Source organism: Cebus imitator, unplaced genomic scaffold (genome assembly GCF_001604975.1).
Source record: "Cebus imitator isolate Cc_AM_T3 unplaced genomic scaffold, Cebus_imitator-1.0 Scaffold45, whole genome shotgun sequence".
In the NCBI taxonomy this organism is placed as follows: domain Eukaryota; kingdom Metazoa; phylum Chordata; class Mammalia; order Primates; family Cebidae; genus Cebus; species Cebus imitator.
In genome coordinates, this window is record NW_016107360.1 from 6,472,611 (window position 1) to 6,490,561 (window position 17,951).

Below are 17,951 nucleotides of genomic sequence, written 5' to 3' on the forward strand. Positions count from 1 at the left end.
TTGCCGGATTCCCCAAATCTCAGACTCTGAGGACACTGATGCCATTTCCAAAACAGGGTGTATAGGTTCTGCAGTAACCCAACAGCAGGATAAGTGACTTGGGCTTCTCTGGGCTGCCTGAGAACCTCTTCACCTACTTGTAGCTCTTTCAGCGAGCAAATGACTTTGGAGTTCCAAACCCCTGAGCATCATATGTTGCCAGAACAGAGCCATTTAATCCACACGCGTCACAGAGAAAGCAAGAAACGAAGAGGCATGAATAGTGTCTTTAACACAGTCTTATATTTGGAAAAGCAGTTTTAAAAAAACAATCGAAAATACAAGATAAGGTAAGGGTTACTTATATAAGTTTTAACCTTATATTGCTTGGCCATTTTTACATATAAATTATTGCTTACTAGCTTTGATAAATACACAGCACAGTCATATATATATATATATATATATATATGTATATATATACATACAGAGGCAGAAAGCATGAAATATGGGAATGAAAACACTGTTAATGGCAATTCTGGTAACTCAACAAATGTTTCATATTTACCATTTCTTTAAATAGTGGAAAACTACCAAGTGTAGTCCCTGAGAAGTTAGGTAGACACCCTGATGGCAGGTTCTCTATCTTCTAATTGTTAATGCAAGCTGACAATATCACAGCAGCCCTAATTAATGATACATTAAAAGGCAAGATTTCTTGCTTCAGGTCACTGATTTCATCCCAGTATTTAGTAACAGTGTAATACGAATACAATAAATAGACTATGCAAATAAATATTACTCTGCTAAAAAATGTTTAGTATATACAGCTTTGCTTTATACAGTAGTATATTTTCATCTAACTTTTTGGCAATTTTTAAAAACTTTCCCCCACCACCACCAGTTTTAAGCAAAACTGGCCCACTTGCTAAGAAGCAGGCTGAAATTTTAAGGACATGTTTTTGAAATATTTAAAAGAAATCCTCTGTTAGACAACTGCAGAAGATCTGAACACCCCCATTTTAATGTTTTTTGCCCGGTTTCTGAGAAGCCTGGATTGGCTGTGCCATTTAGGAGCACTCGGTTCTGGATCTGTGGTGTCTGTGCTAGGCAGAACAGACCTGCAGGGCTGGGATATGTGTAGCGGTGGAAGCCCAGCTCCAGGGATAAGAAGTTATCACCGGTACCCTCTCTTTCATGCCACGGTTTCTCCTCCACTCTCAGAGGCGGGTATAAATTCATGCAGCATCCTCTCCTGGTGGACTAGGCAGTGTGAGCATTTACCTTATCCACATGCTTCTAAATTCGGTGTATGCTCCACACTACCTGTCTGTGGTTCTTGGTCTAAGGAAATAAATTTATTCTAAACATTAATTAAATAAACTTGAAAAAAGTGAATGCAGGTCATGTGTATCTCTACAATCATTTGACAATTAAGATGACAAAGAGCGAATTCAAAACACTACACTCTAGGGAACACCTGCAAATGTCTATGTAAAAAAAATTTTTTTTTAATGACAAGGCTATGATTTTGCCTACAGGACCCTGCATTCTGCTGTCTTGTGCTAACTTCTAAGCAGCGCTAGTTTGCTGGAACACTGATGAACCCAAAAACCCATAGGGCTGTCTGGGAGTTGTGCTGTAACCAAAAGAGCCCACTTAGAAGTGCCCCTGCACCACCTGCTGCCAAAGATGGTGGATGACCTAAGATTTGCAGAGAGAGCCTAGATTTTATGTGAACGAGAGCTGGCAAAGACGTTAGCTGTCTTCTAGTCCACACTTCTAGCCAGAACAAAACCTATTCTGAAGAGGCTTTGGTGAATATCTAGAGAGAGAGCATGCCCATCCTATCAACAAGGAGCACTCAAGCCCCACAGAGGCCATTCACTGTTGGGCAGCCCAGATTCCTAAGAAAGAGCTTTCTGTTGAGTAAAATCTGGTACTCACAATTCTGGCTTGAATTCTTTAATTCCAGATCTAAGATTCTGCAAAGCCTTGGAAACTTCTGAGACCTGCTGCCTGGCAAACCTCTGGAGACAGTTGTTAAACTTCAGAAAGATGTAGAGATTTTAGACATTCAGAAGACAAGGATGGAATAGCACATTTGACTGCTCGAAATTCTCCCTCTGCTACCCCTAGGACCAAATAACCACAGCTGGAGGAAGAGGTGAGCAAGCATCATTTTCTCCCCAGCCAGTTTCCACCCACATCATGTGAGATACTCTGAAGTCACTGTACAAAATGCATTTAAACACAATATTTATGTAGCTTGATCTGGAGAGATGTACATATCTGACTTGGGGTCTAAGCAGCATGCACAATGCTGAAATAGTTCTCCATGGAAAATCAGTCCCCTAATGGTAATGTTCTGCTAGGAGCAATGTAGTTCTAATGTAAATAAAAATCCAAATTGTGAAACACAGAAACAACATCAGGACAGCCTTATATGATTAGACAGACCAAACCTTAGTCCGCAGCACAGGAAAAAGATGAGAACACATGCCTGTGCTGTAAGCCCATGCTATCGTCAGTAACTGCCATGAGGAGGGCTTTGGAGGGTTTGCTCAGCCCAGCTGTGAGGGAAATCTGCTCTCCCTGGTTCTCATGCCTCTGGTGCCCTCCTGTGGGCCTCATTCCATGACTGGCAGCATGCAGCACTTCTCTGAATGGACCAGCCTTGGAGGATGCCCTTCGATAAAACCCTGTAAATGTTCAGGACTGAAGTTTACATGCTGGGCCAGACTATGTCTCTCTGAAAGTCTTCCCAAAACTTCCCTCCACATGGTTCCTTCCAGCAGCATCTCAAGCTCAGTGTGGTTCCTGAGCCCAGGAAACAGCACTGCTATAAAGATGTCAAAAAGCATTGGACATGCCTCGGTAATGAGGATGAATGAGGTGTTGAGACAAAAAGGAAGCAGGTCTGTGTGGGCATGAAGGAGATGAACAGGCAGGCAGAGTGAGAAGTGCACCAAGACTCCTGTGTTTGGAAAATGAATGGACCAGGCCCTTGCATTTTAGCAAAGTGACAAGTATCTAGCAGGCAGGGGTGGATTTCTTTATTTTGACCCATAGGCTGTTTTGTTCATACGAAGGTTGAAAGAAATCCTCTGACCAGTCCTTGAAAATATCAAGAAGTCTTATTTGCTACAGGAGCCCCGACTGGTAAAAATGGGAATAATAAAAAAGGTTTTAGAAGACTCGGTTTTTGAAAAAAAGAAAGGCAAATTATAGAAAGGCTCCCTGCTTTGGCTGGTAGGTGGACTATACGACTTCTAAGTCTCCCACATAAATCAGACATTGGCTATTTCAGGGCATTTTTCATTTGCCGAAACATTAGTAATCACCACTATCTAATTACCTAGAGTGCTGAGTGCTTCACTCATTAAACGTCACTCAACCTCCCTGCACTGGCTGCCGTCATTCCATAGTGTGGGCAAGGAGCCTGTATGAGGTATGCAAAATGCATCATCAGGCACAAGGATGCAGCCTTTTGTGACTCTGTCACCTCAATAGGCAGTTAGTGAGTGTCTACAATATGTTAGGCACTGTGCTTTTTCTAAATCATATTATGTCCAATGAAGAATAAGAGCCTGCTTACAAATGTAAAGAAAATCCCCAGAAATTAAACAACGAGGCAATTTCTTAAAGATTACTATTTTTCCTTATTGGCAAACCAACTTCATCTACCCTGCCTATAGCTGCAAATGAGTTGTACAGAAACCAATTTCACCTGCAAGCATGTGTCGATAGTTGATCGTGGTGCGAAGCGATGCATGCCTTGACACTGCTCATCTGCCAATCAGAGCATGGATGCTAGCAGAAGTCCTCACTAACTCTCTAGACACAAGTGGCTTTTGGTGATATGATAGGTTGTATCAACAGAAACCTCTCCTCCCTGGAGATCTAGAGATGGTGTCTCTGTCATCAGGTGTTCAAAAGAATGACTTCTTTGACAGCCAGCAGACAGTAATCTAAAACTAGGCAAAGTAAAAACTCTTTCCTGTTTCATGCACACTCTTAATGAAATATTTGTTCATTGCATGTCAAGAAGTTGTCTTGTCTTGATGCTGGCACATCTCATCTTGAAAACTGGATTGGATCAACAATGTGATCATGAAAAGCAGCCTTCTCCATCTTAAGAATGCTTCTGACTATCCCTCTGCCTTCTTCTTTCAAGAGTGGCATGGAGAGGCCTCTCCCCCTCTCTGGTGGCTGACATCACTTCCTGAACACGCTTTGGCTGGCTTTCCTGTGCATGTCTTGGGTTATGCTGATAAAACTCAGCAACTTCTTTTCTCACAGGAAAGCAACGTGCTTGGCATAGACATTCCTGTAACTAAAAGTGCTGCAGATACAGGGGAGGTGAGGTGGTGGGGCTCATACCCGAGGCTCGATCCTGTGTGAGAGCTCAAACAGGGCCTGCTGGCTGTCAATGACATACAGGTGATTAACATAGGACTTTAACTCTTGATGCTCTTTTGGAGACAGGTCACCTGTTGTTTACAAGAGAAAAAAAAAAGACAACCTCAGGAGAGCAGTAACGCTATGTCTACATACCCACAAAACCCCACATTAAGGCTAGTAAATCTACCTGGTGGCTTCTCATTAGTCAGAATCCCGTAAGAGGTGTCCTTGTCCTAACAGTAGACATGCTTTTTCAGCTCAGAATGGATTCCTCAGGTTAGGCAATCAGACTGGCAGGATATTTACAGCATTTATTATCTAACATTATATACTATTTAGAAATTATGTTATTTTCTCATTCCACAGATGGGGAAACTGAGCACAGTCATGCAGCAAGTGTCACAGCCAGGATTCGAACCCAGGTCATGTGGTTCCCGAGTCCATCTATGCAGCCTTTCACACCAGTCACCTGTTTAAATGGATAGCACTGGTTCTATATCACAGCCCAGACGTGTTAAAAATCGTGGATAATGTGTTTAGCATATGAGTGTGATCACTCTTTTTTTGTTGTTTAGATTTTGTACAACTCTTTGGTATTCTCAGTTTTTGGAAAAAAAAATTTAATGGAGCAATTGAATGAACAGATACCACAGAACAGACTCTAAGATGTGATCAACAGACAAAATAGGTTCAGAAAATACATATACGGATTAAAGTCTACCCAGAGAAGGGCAAGCCAAGGGGTTTTTCCACTCACATTTCTAGGGTAGCCAAGGAATCCAGGGGCCAAAAGAGGCCTTAGTGCACTGTGAACACGCCCTGCCCTGCGAGCGCCCATGCTGATAAGGAACCAGGATACAGGAGCAGGAACCATGGGGCAGGCCCACGCACCACAGTCAAACACACACACATACGAAACCACTAGAGACTGGGAATGCTGGCTAAACTGCAGTACAGTGAGACAATGTAAAGGTGAGTGACAAAGACATCATATCTTGTTGCTTTATAGATTGTGCATGGGACAGGCAGGGCGAGCTGCCGGAGCTGTTTGAGCAGAGGGAAGGGGAATGCAGGAGGCTGAGCATTTTCTTATATCATTTTTTCCTTTTCGTGAAACCCCCTTTTTTCTCCTCTATATCAAATGCATTTCATGAGGAAATAATTTAAGACCTGTAGGACACGGGTGCCTTATAATTCTTAGGCTTAATAGAAACAAGGCTTCCTGGTTTTAGCAAGTAAAAGCACTAGGAGTTAAAGTTTATGCCATCCCATCTATTTGAAAGTAACAAAAAGCTGTTTTATTCCAGAATGCCTTCTCTGGCAGACATTGAGAAAGTGCTTTTCATTTATTAAATATTGGTTTGGGTAACATGATAGGAAGGTAATTTTGTTGTTAATTTTCAAGCCTTAAAAATGGCACATGAATGGTTCTAACTATGATAACTGACATTTGCATGACACTTTATAATGTATAAGTGACCTGATTTTAACATTCTCATATTTTATCCCAAATGCTGACATTGGTTTACTATGCTCATATAAACTGTTAAAATGAATTCAGATAATTCAGTTCCCACACTGATTTTTAAAGATACAGTATATAAATATTAGAACACAAACTGGCTTTTATTTAAATTTAATTTTTTCCTTTGCTTAGTGACACACAGAGGGTTACTCTCTGATGAGTGGGAGGTCCAAGGCAGGTTCAAGGCCACACAAGCTAGTATAACTCTCACCTTCCTGTCTATACTTGGGGCATATATAAACTAGACTTCTTTGGCTAAGCGAGACTGATGTCTTAGAACTAGCTGAATCCCCAGTAAACACTTGGGAAGCAAAGGAGGATAAAAGCAATATGAAGCCATACTCATCAGCAGTATGCTTGTACATTTCAGTGACTCTCCATGATGCCGCTGTGATTACTATTTTTATTATAACTGCATTGTGCTTGTATGCTTAATGATGAATTATATAGGTACATTAAAGTGGTACTAATTGACGTGAACATTTAAAAAATTAGACCCTGTATTTGTAAGTCTCCTTTTCAGAAAGAAAACAACCCACATAGAAGTCCAGTTCCTAACTTACTTTATTGGGGGACAATACTGCCAGCCTAGACCAGCACTGAACACCAAAAAATTCTTAAGCAGGTCGACTCTATTGTCAGTAGCACTTTTCTTGAGAGGTGGGACTCTGATTTTCTACTTTACATATACTTCTATATTGTTGAAAAATTGTTTTACAATGCGCATGTCTGACTTAAAAAATGAAGCTGAATTGAGTGGTTGCCTTTGATTAACTTATAATTATTGAACTCGACTTTCTATTTTTAAATTACCCTTTGTATCTATAGGATGTGAAAGCAGAAGAGAGGGCAAGGAAGTCAGGCAGACTCAGGCTGAATAATGGCTAAATAAGTGAATCTCTCTGAGTCTCTGCTTTTTGCTCTACACCTACAGGGTTAATAATCCCCATTTACTAGGACTGATGTCAGGATTCCATTGCCCATGTGAAAGCTCCTTCAACTCAGTAAAGTTGATTTCCTTCCTTCCTGCAATGTTTTCACACCATTTAAGCATAGTGTAAATTATAACAGATTTAAAATGGAACAAATATTGCTACATACATTAGTCTCAGTGGAGATTCTACAAAAGTGCTCAGAACCACACTTTTGCAGCTGAAAGGCAGCTCCAGACAGGAAGTTTTTGTTGGAGAGGAGAAAAGAATCTGGAAGGCTGCTTTAGGCACTTTTACAAGCTATAGTCCTATTCCAGGAAGGCTCCATGCAAGGAGGTTAGGGACAAGGTCACCCCTGCTAATCTCACCAGTGATTTTGAGCCAATGGGCAAGCAAAGCAAGACACTCTGGGGCCAGGAGTCAGCGGGGCCTTGGGGAAAGAGGCTTCTGAGTGTGTAGTCACTCTTCACAGCATAAACTTGCTGCCATGAGGGGATAATAATCTGCCATATCTTGTCTTTCTCTGCATCCCAAACATGCAATGAGGAAACAAAGAGACAATCTACTATACATATACAATATGCATAAGTATATACATACCATACTGTTCAAATATGCATAAGTATATACATACCATACTGTTCAATCTGTTTAAATTGATTACCACCCAATACTGTGACCACAGTTGGTACCAATGTAGAGTCGATTTACATTCCGCACCTGACTTCAATTACTCACCAAACTGGTTAGTCCTGCAGTGTCTCAGGGTTCGGACAGTGTCTGCGATCATATGCTGTAAGGTAGAACAGAAACATCAATGAAAGGGCCATTAAAGGTGTTACTGAAGAAGCACTGCCTGCTAGGATGGATGGATGATCTAGCACCCTTGGCTATAAACAGAAAAACTGTATTTGGAGCTGGACTTAGCTCTGATTGATTCTATTGAGGTTGGATCACCAAAGAATATTTAGTTCTTGTCTGCAAACAGAGTAGCACCAGAGCAGGCAGGGTAGCTCACACCTGTAATGCCAGCACTGTGGGAGGCCGAGGTGGGCAGATCACTTGGGGTCAGGAGTTCGAGACCAGCCTGAGCAACATGGCATAACCCTATCTCTATTAAAAATACAAAAAAAATTAGATGGGGGTGGTGGCAAGTGCTTGTTATCCCAGCTACTCGGGAGGCTGAGACAGGAGAATTGCTTGAACCTGGGAGGCAGAGGTGCAGTGAGCTGAGATCACACCACTGCACTCCAGCCTGGGTGACAGAGTGAGACTTTGTCTGAAAAACAAACAAACAACAGTAGCACCCAATCCGGGTTGTACAGGTTCTAACTGAGCCATGAGAAAATACACTGTAGAGAAGTGCAGCAACCCAACCCCAATCATCCTGTTCACATTTGTGCATGTGTTTCACTTCAGGGCATGTGTCACCTTCTCTTCACGAAGCCTTTCTGAGATGTCCCTCCTGGATTTATAGGTTCCAGTCTCAACATTCTCACTGCTCTTTGCACAGCACCTGTTGGCTTTGTGTCACTGTCATTGCTGTTGAACTTTTCTCCTCCTCTAGACCAGGTACCACCAGAGGGCTTTACATATGCAGAGCCTGCTATGTCAGACACATTGATTTACACATATGTGCTGAATGGAAGTAGGAATTTTTGTAGATTTAAAGGTTCAAGTATCTTAAATGGAACTGGAAATGAGATACTTATAAAAGATGAACATTTTCTAAAACATCAACATCTTTTTTTTTTTTTAATTGAGACAGAGATTTGCTCTGTGGCCCAGGCTGGAGTGCCGTGGTATGATCTCAGCTCACTGCAACCTCTGCCTCCCGATTGAAGGAATTCTCTTGCCTCAGCCTACTGAGTAGCTGAGATTACAGGCATCATGCTTGGCTAATTTTTGTATTTTTAGTAGAGACAGGGTTTCACCATGTTGACCAGGCTAGTCTCAAACTCCTGACCTCAGGTGATCCACCTGTGTCGGCCCCCCAAAGTGCTGGGATTATAGGTGTGAGCCACCACACCCAGCCAACATCAACATCATCAGAGACCATTTTCTGTTCAAAGTTTATATTTGCTTACAGTCTTCAATATTCTAATTTATTTTCTTTCCTTGAAGTCCTCACTGATTTTCAGGTAAAAGTCTTCTTAAATTTACAGCTGCTTTTGACAAGATCGCATCATCTTATACCTAGAAGACAAGAGTCTTCTAGCTGTCTCTACCACTTTTAGTTTTTCATGTTGAAGGGAGCAGCATTTTGAAAGAGACCATCCTGTACTCTAGTTCCTCGTATAGCATATATGTATATGTGTAGGAGGAACTAGAGTGGAGGAAAGTCTCTTCCAAAATGCTATGTTAGCTGGCTTGATTGCCAGAATAATCTCTAAATACTATTGTCATCATGTTCTAGTCCTCCTGAGAATCAACAGTAGCTCGCTACTTTGTTTCATATCAAAATCCAAACATCATCCTATTATTCAAGAACTAACATCATTCATTATCTGGTCCTTCAAGTCCCAACTGTACTCACTGAGCAAGGGATCATCACCATATACAGCAAACTCTCAGTGAATTGCTGCTGAAAGAATATTAAACGCTAAAAAATGTTCTTACTTAAAATTCAGAAGAACTACACAGAAACATTATTTGAATATGACCTACTGGTTAACTTGTTCTCATAACTGTATTTCTAATGCACTTCTATTTAATAGTGGAAAATTAAATAGGACAGTGATTACTGCAGTAGCTCAAGCTGCATTTGTAAAGGAAATGAGACCTGACTCATGTCTGTGAATGTATTGTTCAGTTTCCTTCCCCAAATTTTACCACTTTTCCCAGATCAGTTTTCTCATTTTAAGCTCTGGCGTCACATTGATTTCTATCCTGTGCCATTTGCATAGCCTGTGCAAGACTCAAACTGATGCAGGGCTGGGTACTGGGTGTGGCACTGAAACCTGAGTCCTGGTCCTCATCTTTAGACTTTCTACAAGGGGAGGGGGTAGACAGGGTAAAAGGTGATGCTCTTAACATCGAGGGATAAAGAGAAGAAAAACCATTTGTTTCTGTTTATGAAACTGTTTGAGATGAAATTATTTCCAGTTGTTGAAGCAGCAAGGAATGTACCATAAAGAACATAAATCTCATTAGACCTGATGAGGGCTTCTGGATTTTCATGGGGTCTGACTTAATGTGTTGGCCTGCATCAGCCAGATAAATACACCGAATTATCTGTTAGCTGGCTTAAGTTAATTTCCATCATGAGGAATTGACTTCTCACAAGTTAATTCACTTAGGTTCTATTGGTTCATTATGGTGAAAGATGATCCTGTTTTAACTTTAGAGAAACTCAGTCCTTTGCTATGAACTATTCTTTGAATATAGTGTTTCTCCTAAAAAGGTCAGTTCATTCTCCAGCATCCAAGTGTCACACAGGGCTATATATGACATAAACCTGCTTTTTGTCCTGGACACAGTTTTAACCTCATCCTGTCTACTCCACATAAGGAGGGGTCAGCATGAGATGTGCTGTGGACCAGGAGCTCACTGGTCCTTCGGGTCGAGCGTGCCCTCTGAGGAAATGAGGAGCCCGTGCCTGCCTGATAGGCTGGCATGTGCGCCATGTGCTTGCTGTGTGCATGCTGAACTGCACCCATTTTTTCATTCTTTTTTAAAATATAAGTTCTCTTTAGGATTTTAAAATATCATTGATGCCATACTATTCCCTTAAACTTTCTCAAGGAATTAAGGGTATGATGATTGACTCTAACAGAAGTCGTATCACTCAGACCTCCTCCTTAGTTTCACACCCTATGGTTAGCTAGCAGTCTTAGCACATTGGAGAGCTGGTGTTAAGAGGCTCCTGCTGGAGTACTGGAGAGAACAGGGGAAGGCCATGGACGCTGGTCAGAAGGAAGGTGGGAACAAGCTTTCCACAGCTCGTTCCCATTTGTGACTTTATGGACTTGTTCTGTCACTTTGGTGGCACTACCTGAGGGGGAAATGACACAATGAACTACAAATTCACTGTAACGGTGAAGGAGGAACAGGTACATTACATGGCAAGAGCAGGAGCAAGGTTCACTTTAGGGAGGTCACCACACGTTTGCCCTCAACAAGAGGGAATAGCCAGCTGATAAAGAGGCCAGCTGTTCTCCCACAGCCCCTTGGCCTAGTCAGGCGAAAGGATTGCTAGGCCTTTCCAGGGAATTCCACTTGGTGTGACACACCTCATCCCATATCTTCACAGATGCTCTACAAAGCTCATGCGTTGTTCCAAGGAAGATGTGTTGGCCATGAAGCGAAGTAAATATCAACCAAAGGTTTCATATTCTCACAATTGTTTCTTTAATTCCAAACACCAGGGATTAACCTGCTTAGAGGCAAGAATTCTAGTGCCTGCAGCTTGTCATTGCTAATAAGCACCCTGTAATATTCCGACTTTCACACAGCAACACAAAACACATGCAAAAAATAACACTTTATCCATTTCTGGCTCTGCTGGTTTGACTGTAACATCTAAAATAAATGAGCTCTGATTCCAAAACACTTACTGCAGAGACAGACTTGAAAATGTATTGACATATCCACTTAGGAAACCACTAGCCGAGAAGGGATTGTCTTCCGTGTGGTTAAAACGGAGATAAAACAAGAGATTCCAAGACTGTCTTCCATATTCCAGATGCTTGGGTTCTGGGGGTTATATAACAGCCAACTACACTGTTCCCGAGTTGCCTCACTCTGCGTGTGGGGAGCTGGCTGGGTGAGCAGACAATGTACTTCTGAGGCAAAGGTCAGGGGCCAAGCCTCAGCGGGACTCATCAGTTCCTACTGTTCTTTGATCATGGTCTGTGGTCCCTGCCTCACTTAACCTCCTCTGAAGTGCCTCAGTCTCACAGGGAACCAGGGTCAGTTTCTGCAAGAGTTCACACAAATCCATTACCATTATTGAAAAGGTTGCTCAAAGGTCAGGATCTGTGGAGCAGGGTTACTGGTATCGTCTTTACCCATGAAGGACAGTTTACTCTATGACACTAAAGTTCATCTGTCAGATAAATCCATTCCTCTTGCAGTCAAGCGGGTCTCTTTGGAGTACTTCTATTTTACAGTTGCTCAGTTCTTATGGCTAACCCCTCCTTTGCTCAAGGGAAGGTCAGAAAGGCTTGGATGAGCCCACCAGATCACAAAGCACCCGGGAATGTCCTGGAGATCATTCAGGAAGTGGTGCTTCAGACACATTTAGAGAGGACTGTGCTGGAAACCTCTTGCTCATGAGGAGGGAGGGTGCTTTGCCTGAGCCACTCTGGCCGTGGTGCTCAGAGGTGGCATCTTTTGTCCATAGACTGATAAAGGGGTGGGCCTTCCCTTCACACAATATCCTGCAAATCCCAGCCTCACATTTAAGCTTGGAGTCCTGAGAGACAACATATATCCCCAGGAGGGGAACTTTCTCCCTCTGTGTCTTGAAAGCCTGCAGGCTGAGACACTGAGAGATGCTCTTAAAGCACTAAAACTTAATCTCCTGAGTGCGGATTCCTCCTGATAGCAACCTTGTAGTTTAGCTCTGGTTCGACAATATACACTCAATTCTTCATCTTATGATGTTCTATTTTTAAAAACAAAAAGCAGATTTTCATATTTGGTTCACAAAAACCTTGCTAACATACTTGTTGTTAATTGGAATACATTTTGTTGGCAACGTACAACATGCAGCAAATAAGTTCCTTGAATTCACCATGCATCCAAAGGAGAAGAGTACTTAAATTGTTTCCTAGAGCAGGAAAGAAAAGCATACATTTCCTTTACTGTAAAAAAGAAAAAAGTAATGAAATTTACGTACCAGCTTTTCAAAATTGACAAGATTATCCAAAAAAGTTTTATTCCCTTCATGAATAAATGTCACATCTGAAAATTAAAAACAAAAGGATGTATGTATCATTAGGAATGGATCTTGAGTTAGGGCCGAAGAGGTCTAGGTACAATGCAACTTACTCATTTTTCTTAAACATTATGGATCTTTCCCTGCACTTGGAGAGGCAATTTGAAATTGGATTTATATGTTATTTGATGTAAAACTGCATAATGTGTGTGTGTGTGTGTGTGTGTGTGTGTAAAAACAGTGTAACCTTACTGAAAGTATATATTTAGCACTCATAACCAAGTGTTTGACTTCAATCTGCTTAATAAAAACTAAAGCTGGTCTATAACTTAATTGTTCCATTATGTTTTTAGGTCCGAAGACTGAGCAGAAAAGGACTGAATACCCAGAAACAACAAGGTTTTAGTAATTATGTGTTTGCTTTTTACAAATCCCTGAAAAAGTTAATGGAACCTGCTTTACTTAAAACAACTAGTTAAGATTTAGATTTAGATGTTTAAATTTAAACTTTTGGTTCCCAAAGCTGACGTCTGATTGTGTACCAGGAATAAGTGAGGAAAGAGGCAGGTTTGAAAATAGCAAGATTTCTGGCCCCGTTCGACTAGCAGAAAGCAACCATCACTGACGAAAATAAAAGAAGTAGAATGAAAGTGCATTTCCAAAGGAAGAGAAAGTTAAATTTGGTTTAAGGCTCACTGCATTTAAAGTAACTGAAGATATTCATTAAATATCTCCTGTTGGCTTCAGTAGACAAAAGAGTGCCTCCCCACAACATATAGTTTTGGAAATTAGTTACATTAAATAAGGGTAGCAACTGAAGCTCTGAGAGTGGATGACTCAGTCACAATCAGATCAGAGGTGATGACTGAGCATCGGGGAATCCTCACAGACAAACATCACAAAAATAAATATGCTATGTTTTAAAGCATGTGTAAATAATCACATTATATTACAGACATGGAGAACCAACCAAATAAAAATAGCCTTCAAAAATCTTGTAAAAGTAACCTGACAGAAAAGAGGGAAAAAGAATGTCCTAAAAATGCCTATAAATAGAAAAGGAATGTGTTTGCTTTTAGTCAAGACTTTTATTCTGCTGGTCCCTAAGGAGTAGTTAGATAGGTGCTCCTAAAATATGCCACTAAAACACCGGGCCACAAAACTTTTACTGTCACCAGGAGGTGACACTAGTTACGTAGTTACAGCACACACTGAGGCAGCCCTTTCCCCAAGGCTCCCTACACACAGCTTCCCATGTGGAATGCAATGTTTGCAGAAGCTGCTTTCTTTCTTTTTTCTTTTTTTTGCTTGTAAACTGATGGCCTCGTAGGAAAACGATTCACAGCTAATTACACAGTCTCCTGACAAACTCTCTGGTTATTTTATTATCTTTTGAAACTTGGCTTTCAGAAAATAATTACAAGCTTTCATTCTGTGACATGCTATTCAGAAAGGAGAAGGCAACAGAGTTAGGTTTTACCTTTTCTGTATAGCAAATGCAAATCTGTGCACACACTCTGTCTTCATTAAACATCACCCAAAGGCCTGGCCTTTACTAACTCTCTGAGAATTCCAGAGTCCAAACACCTTCTCAGAGTGGCTTGGTCCATTTCCCCTGTGTTACAAGTTTATCCCTCACCTGACCCTCACCCCTCTTCCTAGGGATGATGAGGAAGGCGGTGACAATAATGACAGCTTACGTTTATTAACAGCGTTAGACACGGCTCTAAGTGCTTTGGCTGCATTAACTCATCAGGTAAATTCTAGGAGGTAACCCCGTGAAGAAACTAAGGCACTGAGGACGTCTATGGCCAACCCATGCTCACAGCTACAAGTGGCAGAGACAGGATTCAAACCCAGGGAGGCTGGCTCCCCGTCACCATTGTGCCCCTCCAGGCACCTCAAGTGGAAAGGGCTCTGACTTTCCTTGCTGCCAGGTGCAGTCAACCTGCTCAATTTACAACACATCAGCTTTCCCTGCAATGCTGAAAGTGTGCTTCCCCCTTCACTCCCTCCAGGCAGTCCCTCCTGCCTTCAATCTCTCTTCTTCCTGGGTACTTCCTCTCTCTCTTAGCTATCAGCAGAGTGGGTGACAGCTATGCTGAGGGGCCAGGGCCTGTCAGGCTGGTACTGTCAAAGGATAAGGCAGGGACAGTTCTGAGGGTGCTGGCCAGGTGGGAGGGAAGAAAGGCTGGAAGGGGCTGCAGCTCGGAAGAAAGAGAAGAGTTCAACTGGCTGCAGATTTTGATGCAGTTGAATGGCAGGTGCATGACACGGAAGGCATGCGAGAGAGAAACAAATGAGTGGCTGAGCTGAAAAAAACTAGGATGTCAGAATTTAAGTCATGGGACAAGAAGCAGTTTTGGTGTATGAGAAATGAGCGATTGCCACCTGGAGACACCTGAACACACCCCAAACATCTCCTGAAATACAACTGCTCGATAAAAAGACACTTTGAAGAGATGCCAAGTGGAAGAGGAGGAAGAAACATCTAAGAGTCCCAACATTCATTTCCTTCAGAAGCACAAATCTGCAACAGTAAACTCCACTCTAAGACACATACATGAAACCTACCTACCACAGAGACCCCAGTTTATCCTCAAACGACTAGGTGATTCACTCCATTTCCAAAAATAGTGCACGATATACAACTGCTTAGACCCTTAGCTCAGCTGGGTCTTCTCCCCAGCACTTAGTGTTTCCCATTCATCTCTTTCTGACAACGATTTCCCACCACAGTAAGGGGAAAGTACATCAAAAGGCAAGAAATGCAAATAAGAAAGAGGAAGACTGATGGCTGGAAAGATCCTCAGGTAATTCACTAACTTGATCATCTGCAGGCTACTTGGAAACTGACTTTCAAAAAATGCAACACAGCAGGTCTAATCCTTCCTCAACACCAAGGAGTTCAATTTGGTCCCACTTTTCTAATCAAAAGCTACTCAACGTAAGAGACACAAGAGAGGGAGGAAGAAGAGCTTTCATTAGAAATTAAGTTGCTTGCTCTAAAATAGTTCATTGCAATTTTAAAAATAATCATATGATTAAAAAAGCCTAAGAATTAATGTTATATATTTTTGCCAAAATGTCTTATCTCAGGCATGATATATATTTTTTTATATTTTCATCATATTTGCCTTGGAAATTATTTCAGACAAAAACAGTAACTTTAAGTACAATGAAGTACTAATACTATATATTTTTATAATGACAAAAAATTAAGATAAAGGAAAACTAAGTGCTTATTTAAACTCAAGGAAGCTTCTAATAAATAAATGAAAAGCTGTTTATTTCTTTTTGAAATAAGTAAATGTGTTTTCAGTAGAAAAGGGGAAATTTGTCTTGCTGCCAACAGAGGTCTCGATAAACTCAGTAGAGCAGAAAACTGCATTCAAGCTAAAATGTTAAGTGTGAGACACTTGACTGCATTAAATATTTTTGGGGAAAACCACTAATATGTGGCAGAAGGCTCTGTTCCTATCTAATTAAGTTAAAGGAACATTGTCAACTAATTTCTCATTTCCTTAAAAGTATGTATTATTCCAAAATTTTTTCTTTATACAAATGATTTCCTTTCCTACATCTGTCCTACTTTCTATTGTCTTTGTGTCTAAATGACCCTAAGTGTTACTTCCCACTTGCCACCTCCCACCCACTAATTGAAGGTGTTTTATTCCGCAAATAAAAAGCATAGACCTAAACACCCTTCTTTTAAAAGCAATAAGTCTGAAGAATCAAATAAACTTATAAATTATTATTTGGGCACCGCAGACTCTCTTTATTTCACGCACTTGTATTTAAGAGAATCTTTTCAGCTTGATGAAGCATCTGTGCATATCTGTCTCCATTGTCCTAATGTTATATTCTTGTTTCACAGAGATTCTTGCTTCATGTTTGATGAAGGAAGACTCAATGAGTAGCTGCAGGATGTACAGCAACTCACAATAATTCTCCAAGCTCTGGCTGTTCTTGAGAGATGCTGAAGAGAAAATGCCAGCTTTATTGGCTGGGTGAGGGGTGTGGGGGATGGTGGCAATGGGAGGAAGTGGGGAATGAGGATGGCCAGGCCAACCAGGAATCCAGTTCCCACACAGCTCAATTTCCAGAAGCACTGTATGGGTCCAGCCATCGGGGCCTGGCTCACCAGAAGTTACAAGCCTCCGAAGACTAGTGGCTGGATCAAAGAGTATTCCTACAAAACCCCTTGAAGGAATCAAAATATGGCCAAGGACAATGCCCAAACCCCCTTTCCCTGGATAGCATACAGGTAAAAATTTACACTGAATGTCAGGGGTGTACACCAGATTAAAAAGAGTTTCCTTTTATTAATCCCCTCAGTTTGAAAGAGAGATCACGGAGGTCTCATCAATAAATTTAACTAACATGTTTCATGATGAATTATTTGGTGCTTAGTTGAAAGTGGTCAGTGGTCTAACTTGCAGCTATCAAATACTTTCCCAACTAGATTCCACTCTAGAAAAAAGGAACTATACTCTTGGCCAACAATTTTCAAAGGCTGTCTTGCTAGTGTTGACCAAAGGCACTTCTAATACAACAGCAAATTGTGGGCTGTGTCTCTTAAGTTTAAGTTGCAAAAATAGAACACGATTGATCACCATTTGGGTTCTTTATGCCAGCCTTATTCTTGGTTGGATTCAGTGGACTGTTGGCCCAAAGAAAAATGATACAGGGCTTAAAGCAGAGTAAACGAAAAACACAAACATTTCCAGTGCCAAGTTTTGTGAGTCAAGCGAAAATTCTTTGGTGTCTGCTTAAGCACAAGTAGAGGTTGCAGTGAGCCAAGTTCTTGCCACTGCACTCCAGCCTGGGCAACAGAGTGAGACTCCATCTCAAAAAAAAAAAAAAAAAAAAAAAAAATATTGGCCATTTGAAAAACAATCAAAGGGAAACATAATTAGGTCTGAATGTCAAAATAACTGTAAAGAGACAAACTTGAGAGTCCCTTTTTTTGCCTCAATAGAGTAAGAAATTTCTGGAAGATGAAATTACATGGCATAAAAGATAGAAAATCATTACCTTTAAGCAATAAGGGCATGAAAGGGATTTTTGGTGGCTTCATCTTTTTGAATGCATCTCTGTAGGCTTTGTGATTTAGGGAAGGATCCTGCCAAACCAAGCAGATTACAAAGAGAAAGAGAAATCAGTGTGCTATAGAAACAATTCTAAATCCACTTTTGCTATATACTTTGAACATGACTTAGATATAGAG

The 17,951-nt window shown here is 41.1% G+C and overlaps 1 protein-coding gene across 2 annotated transcripts in view; it reads right to left on the bottom strand.

Annotated features, from left to right (window-relative positions):
* Positions 1 to 260: 260 nt before the first annotated feature.
* Positions 261 to 17,951, bottom strand: part of RAPGEF5 (Rap guanine nucleotide exchange factor 5) — a 249,618-nt gene continuing 231,927 nt past the window's right edge. For both annotated transcript variants that reach the window (XM_017526967.2, XM_017526966.2), the window contains exons 23-26: positions 17,759 to 17,846; positions 12,683 to 12,747; positions 7,579 to 7,633; positions 261 to 4,472 (exon numbers count right to left, since the gene is read on the bottom strand). In XM_017526967.2, the coding sequence (XP_017382456.1) occupies positions 4,357 to 4,472; positions 7,579 to 7,633; positions 12,683 to 12,747; positions 17,759 to 17,846 (324 nt within the window). In that variant the 3' untranslated portion in view covers positions 261 to 4,356. The remainder of the gene's footprint in view (positions 4,473 to 7,578; positions 7,634 to 12,682; positions 12,748 to 17,758; positions 17,847 to 17,951) is intronic.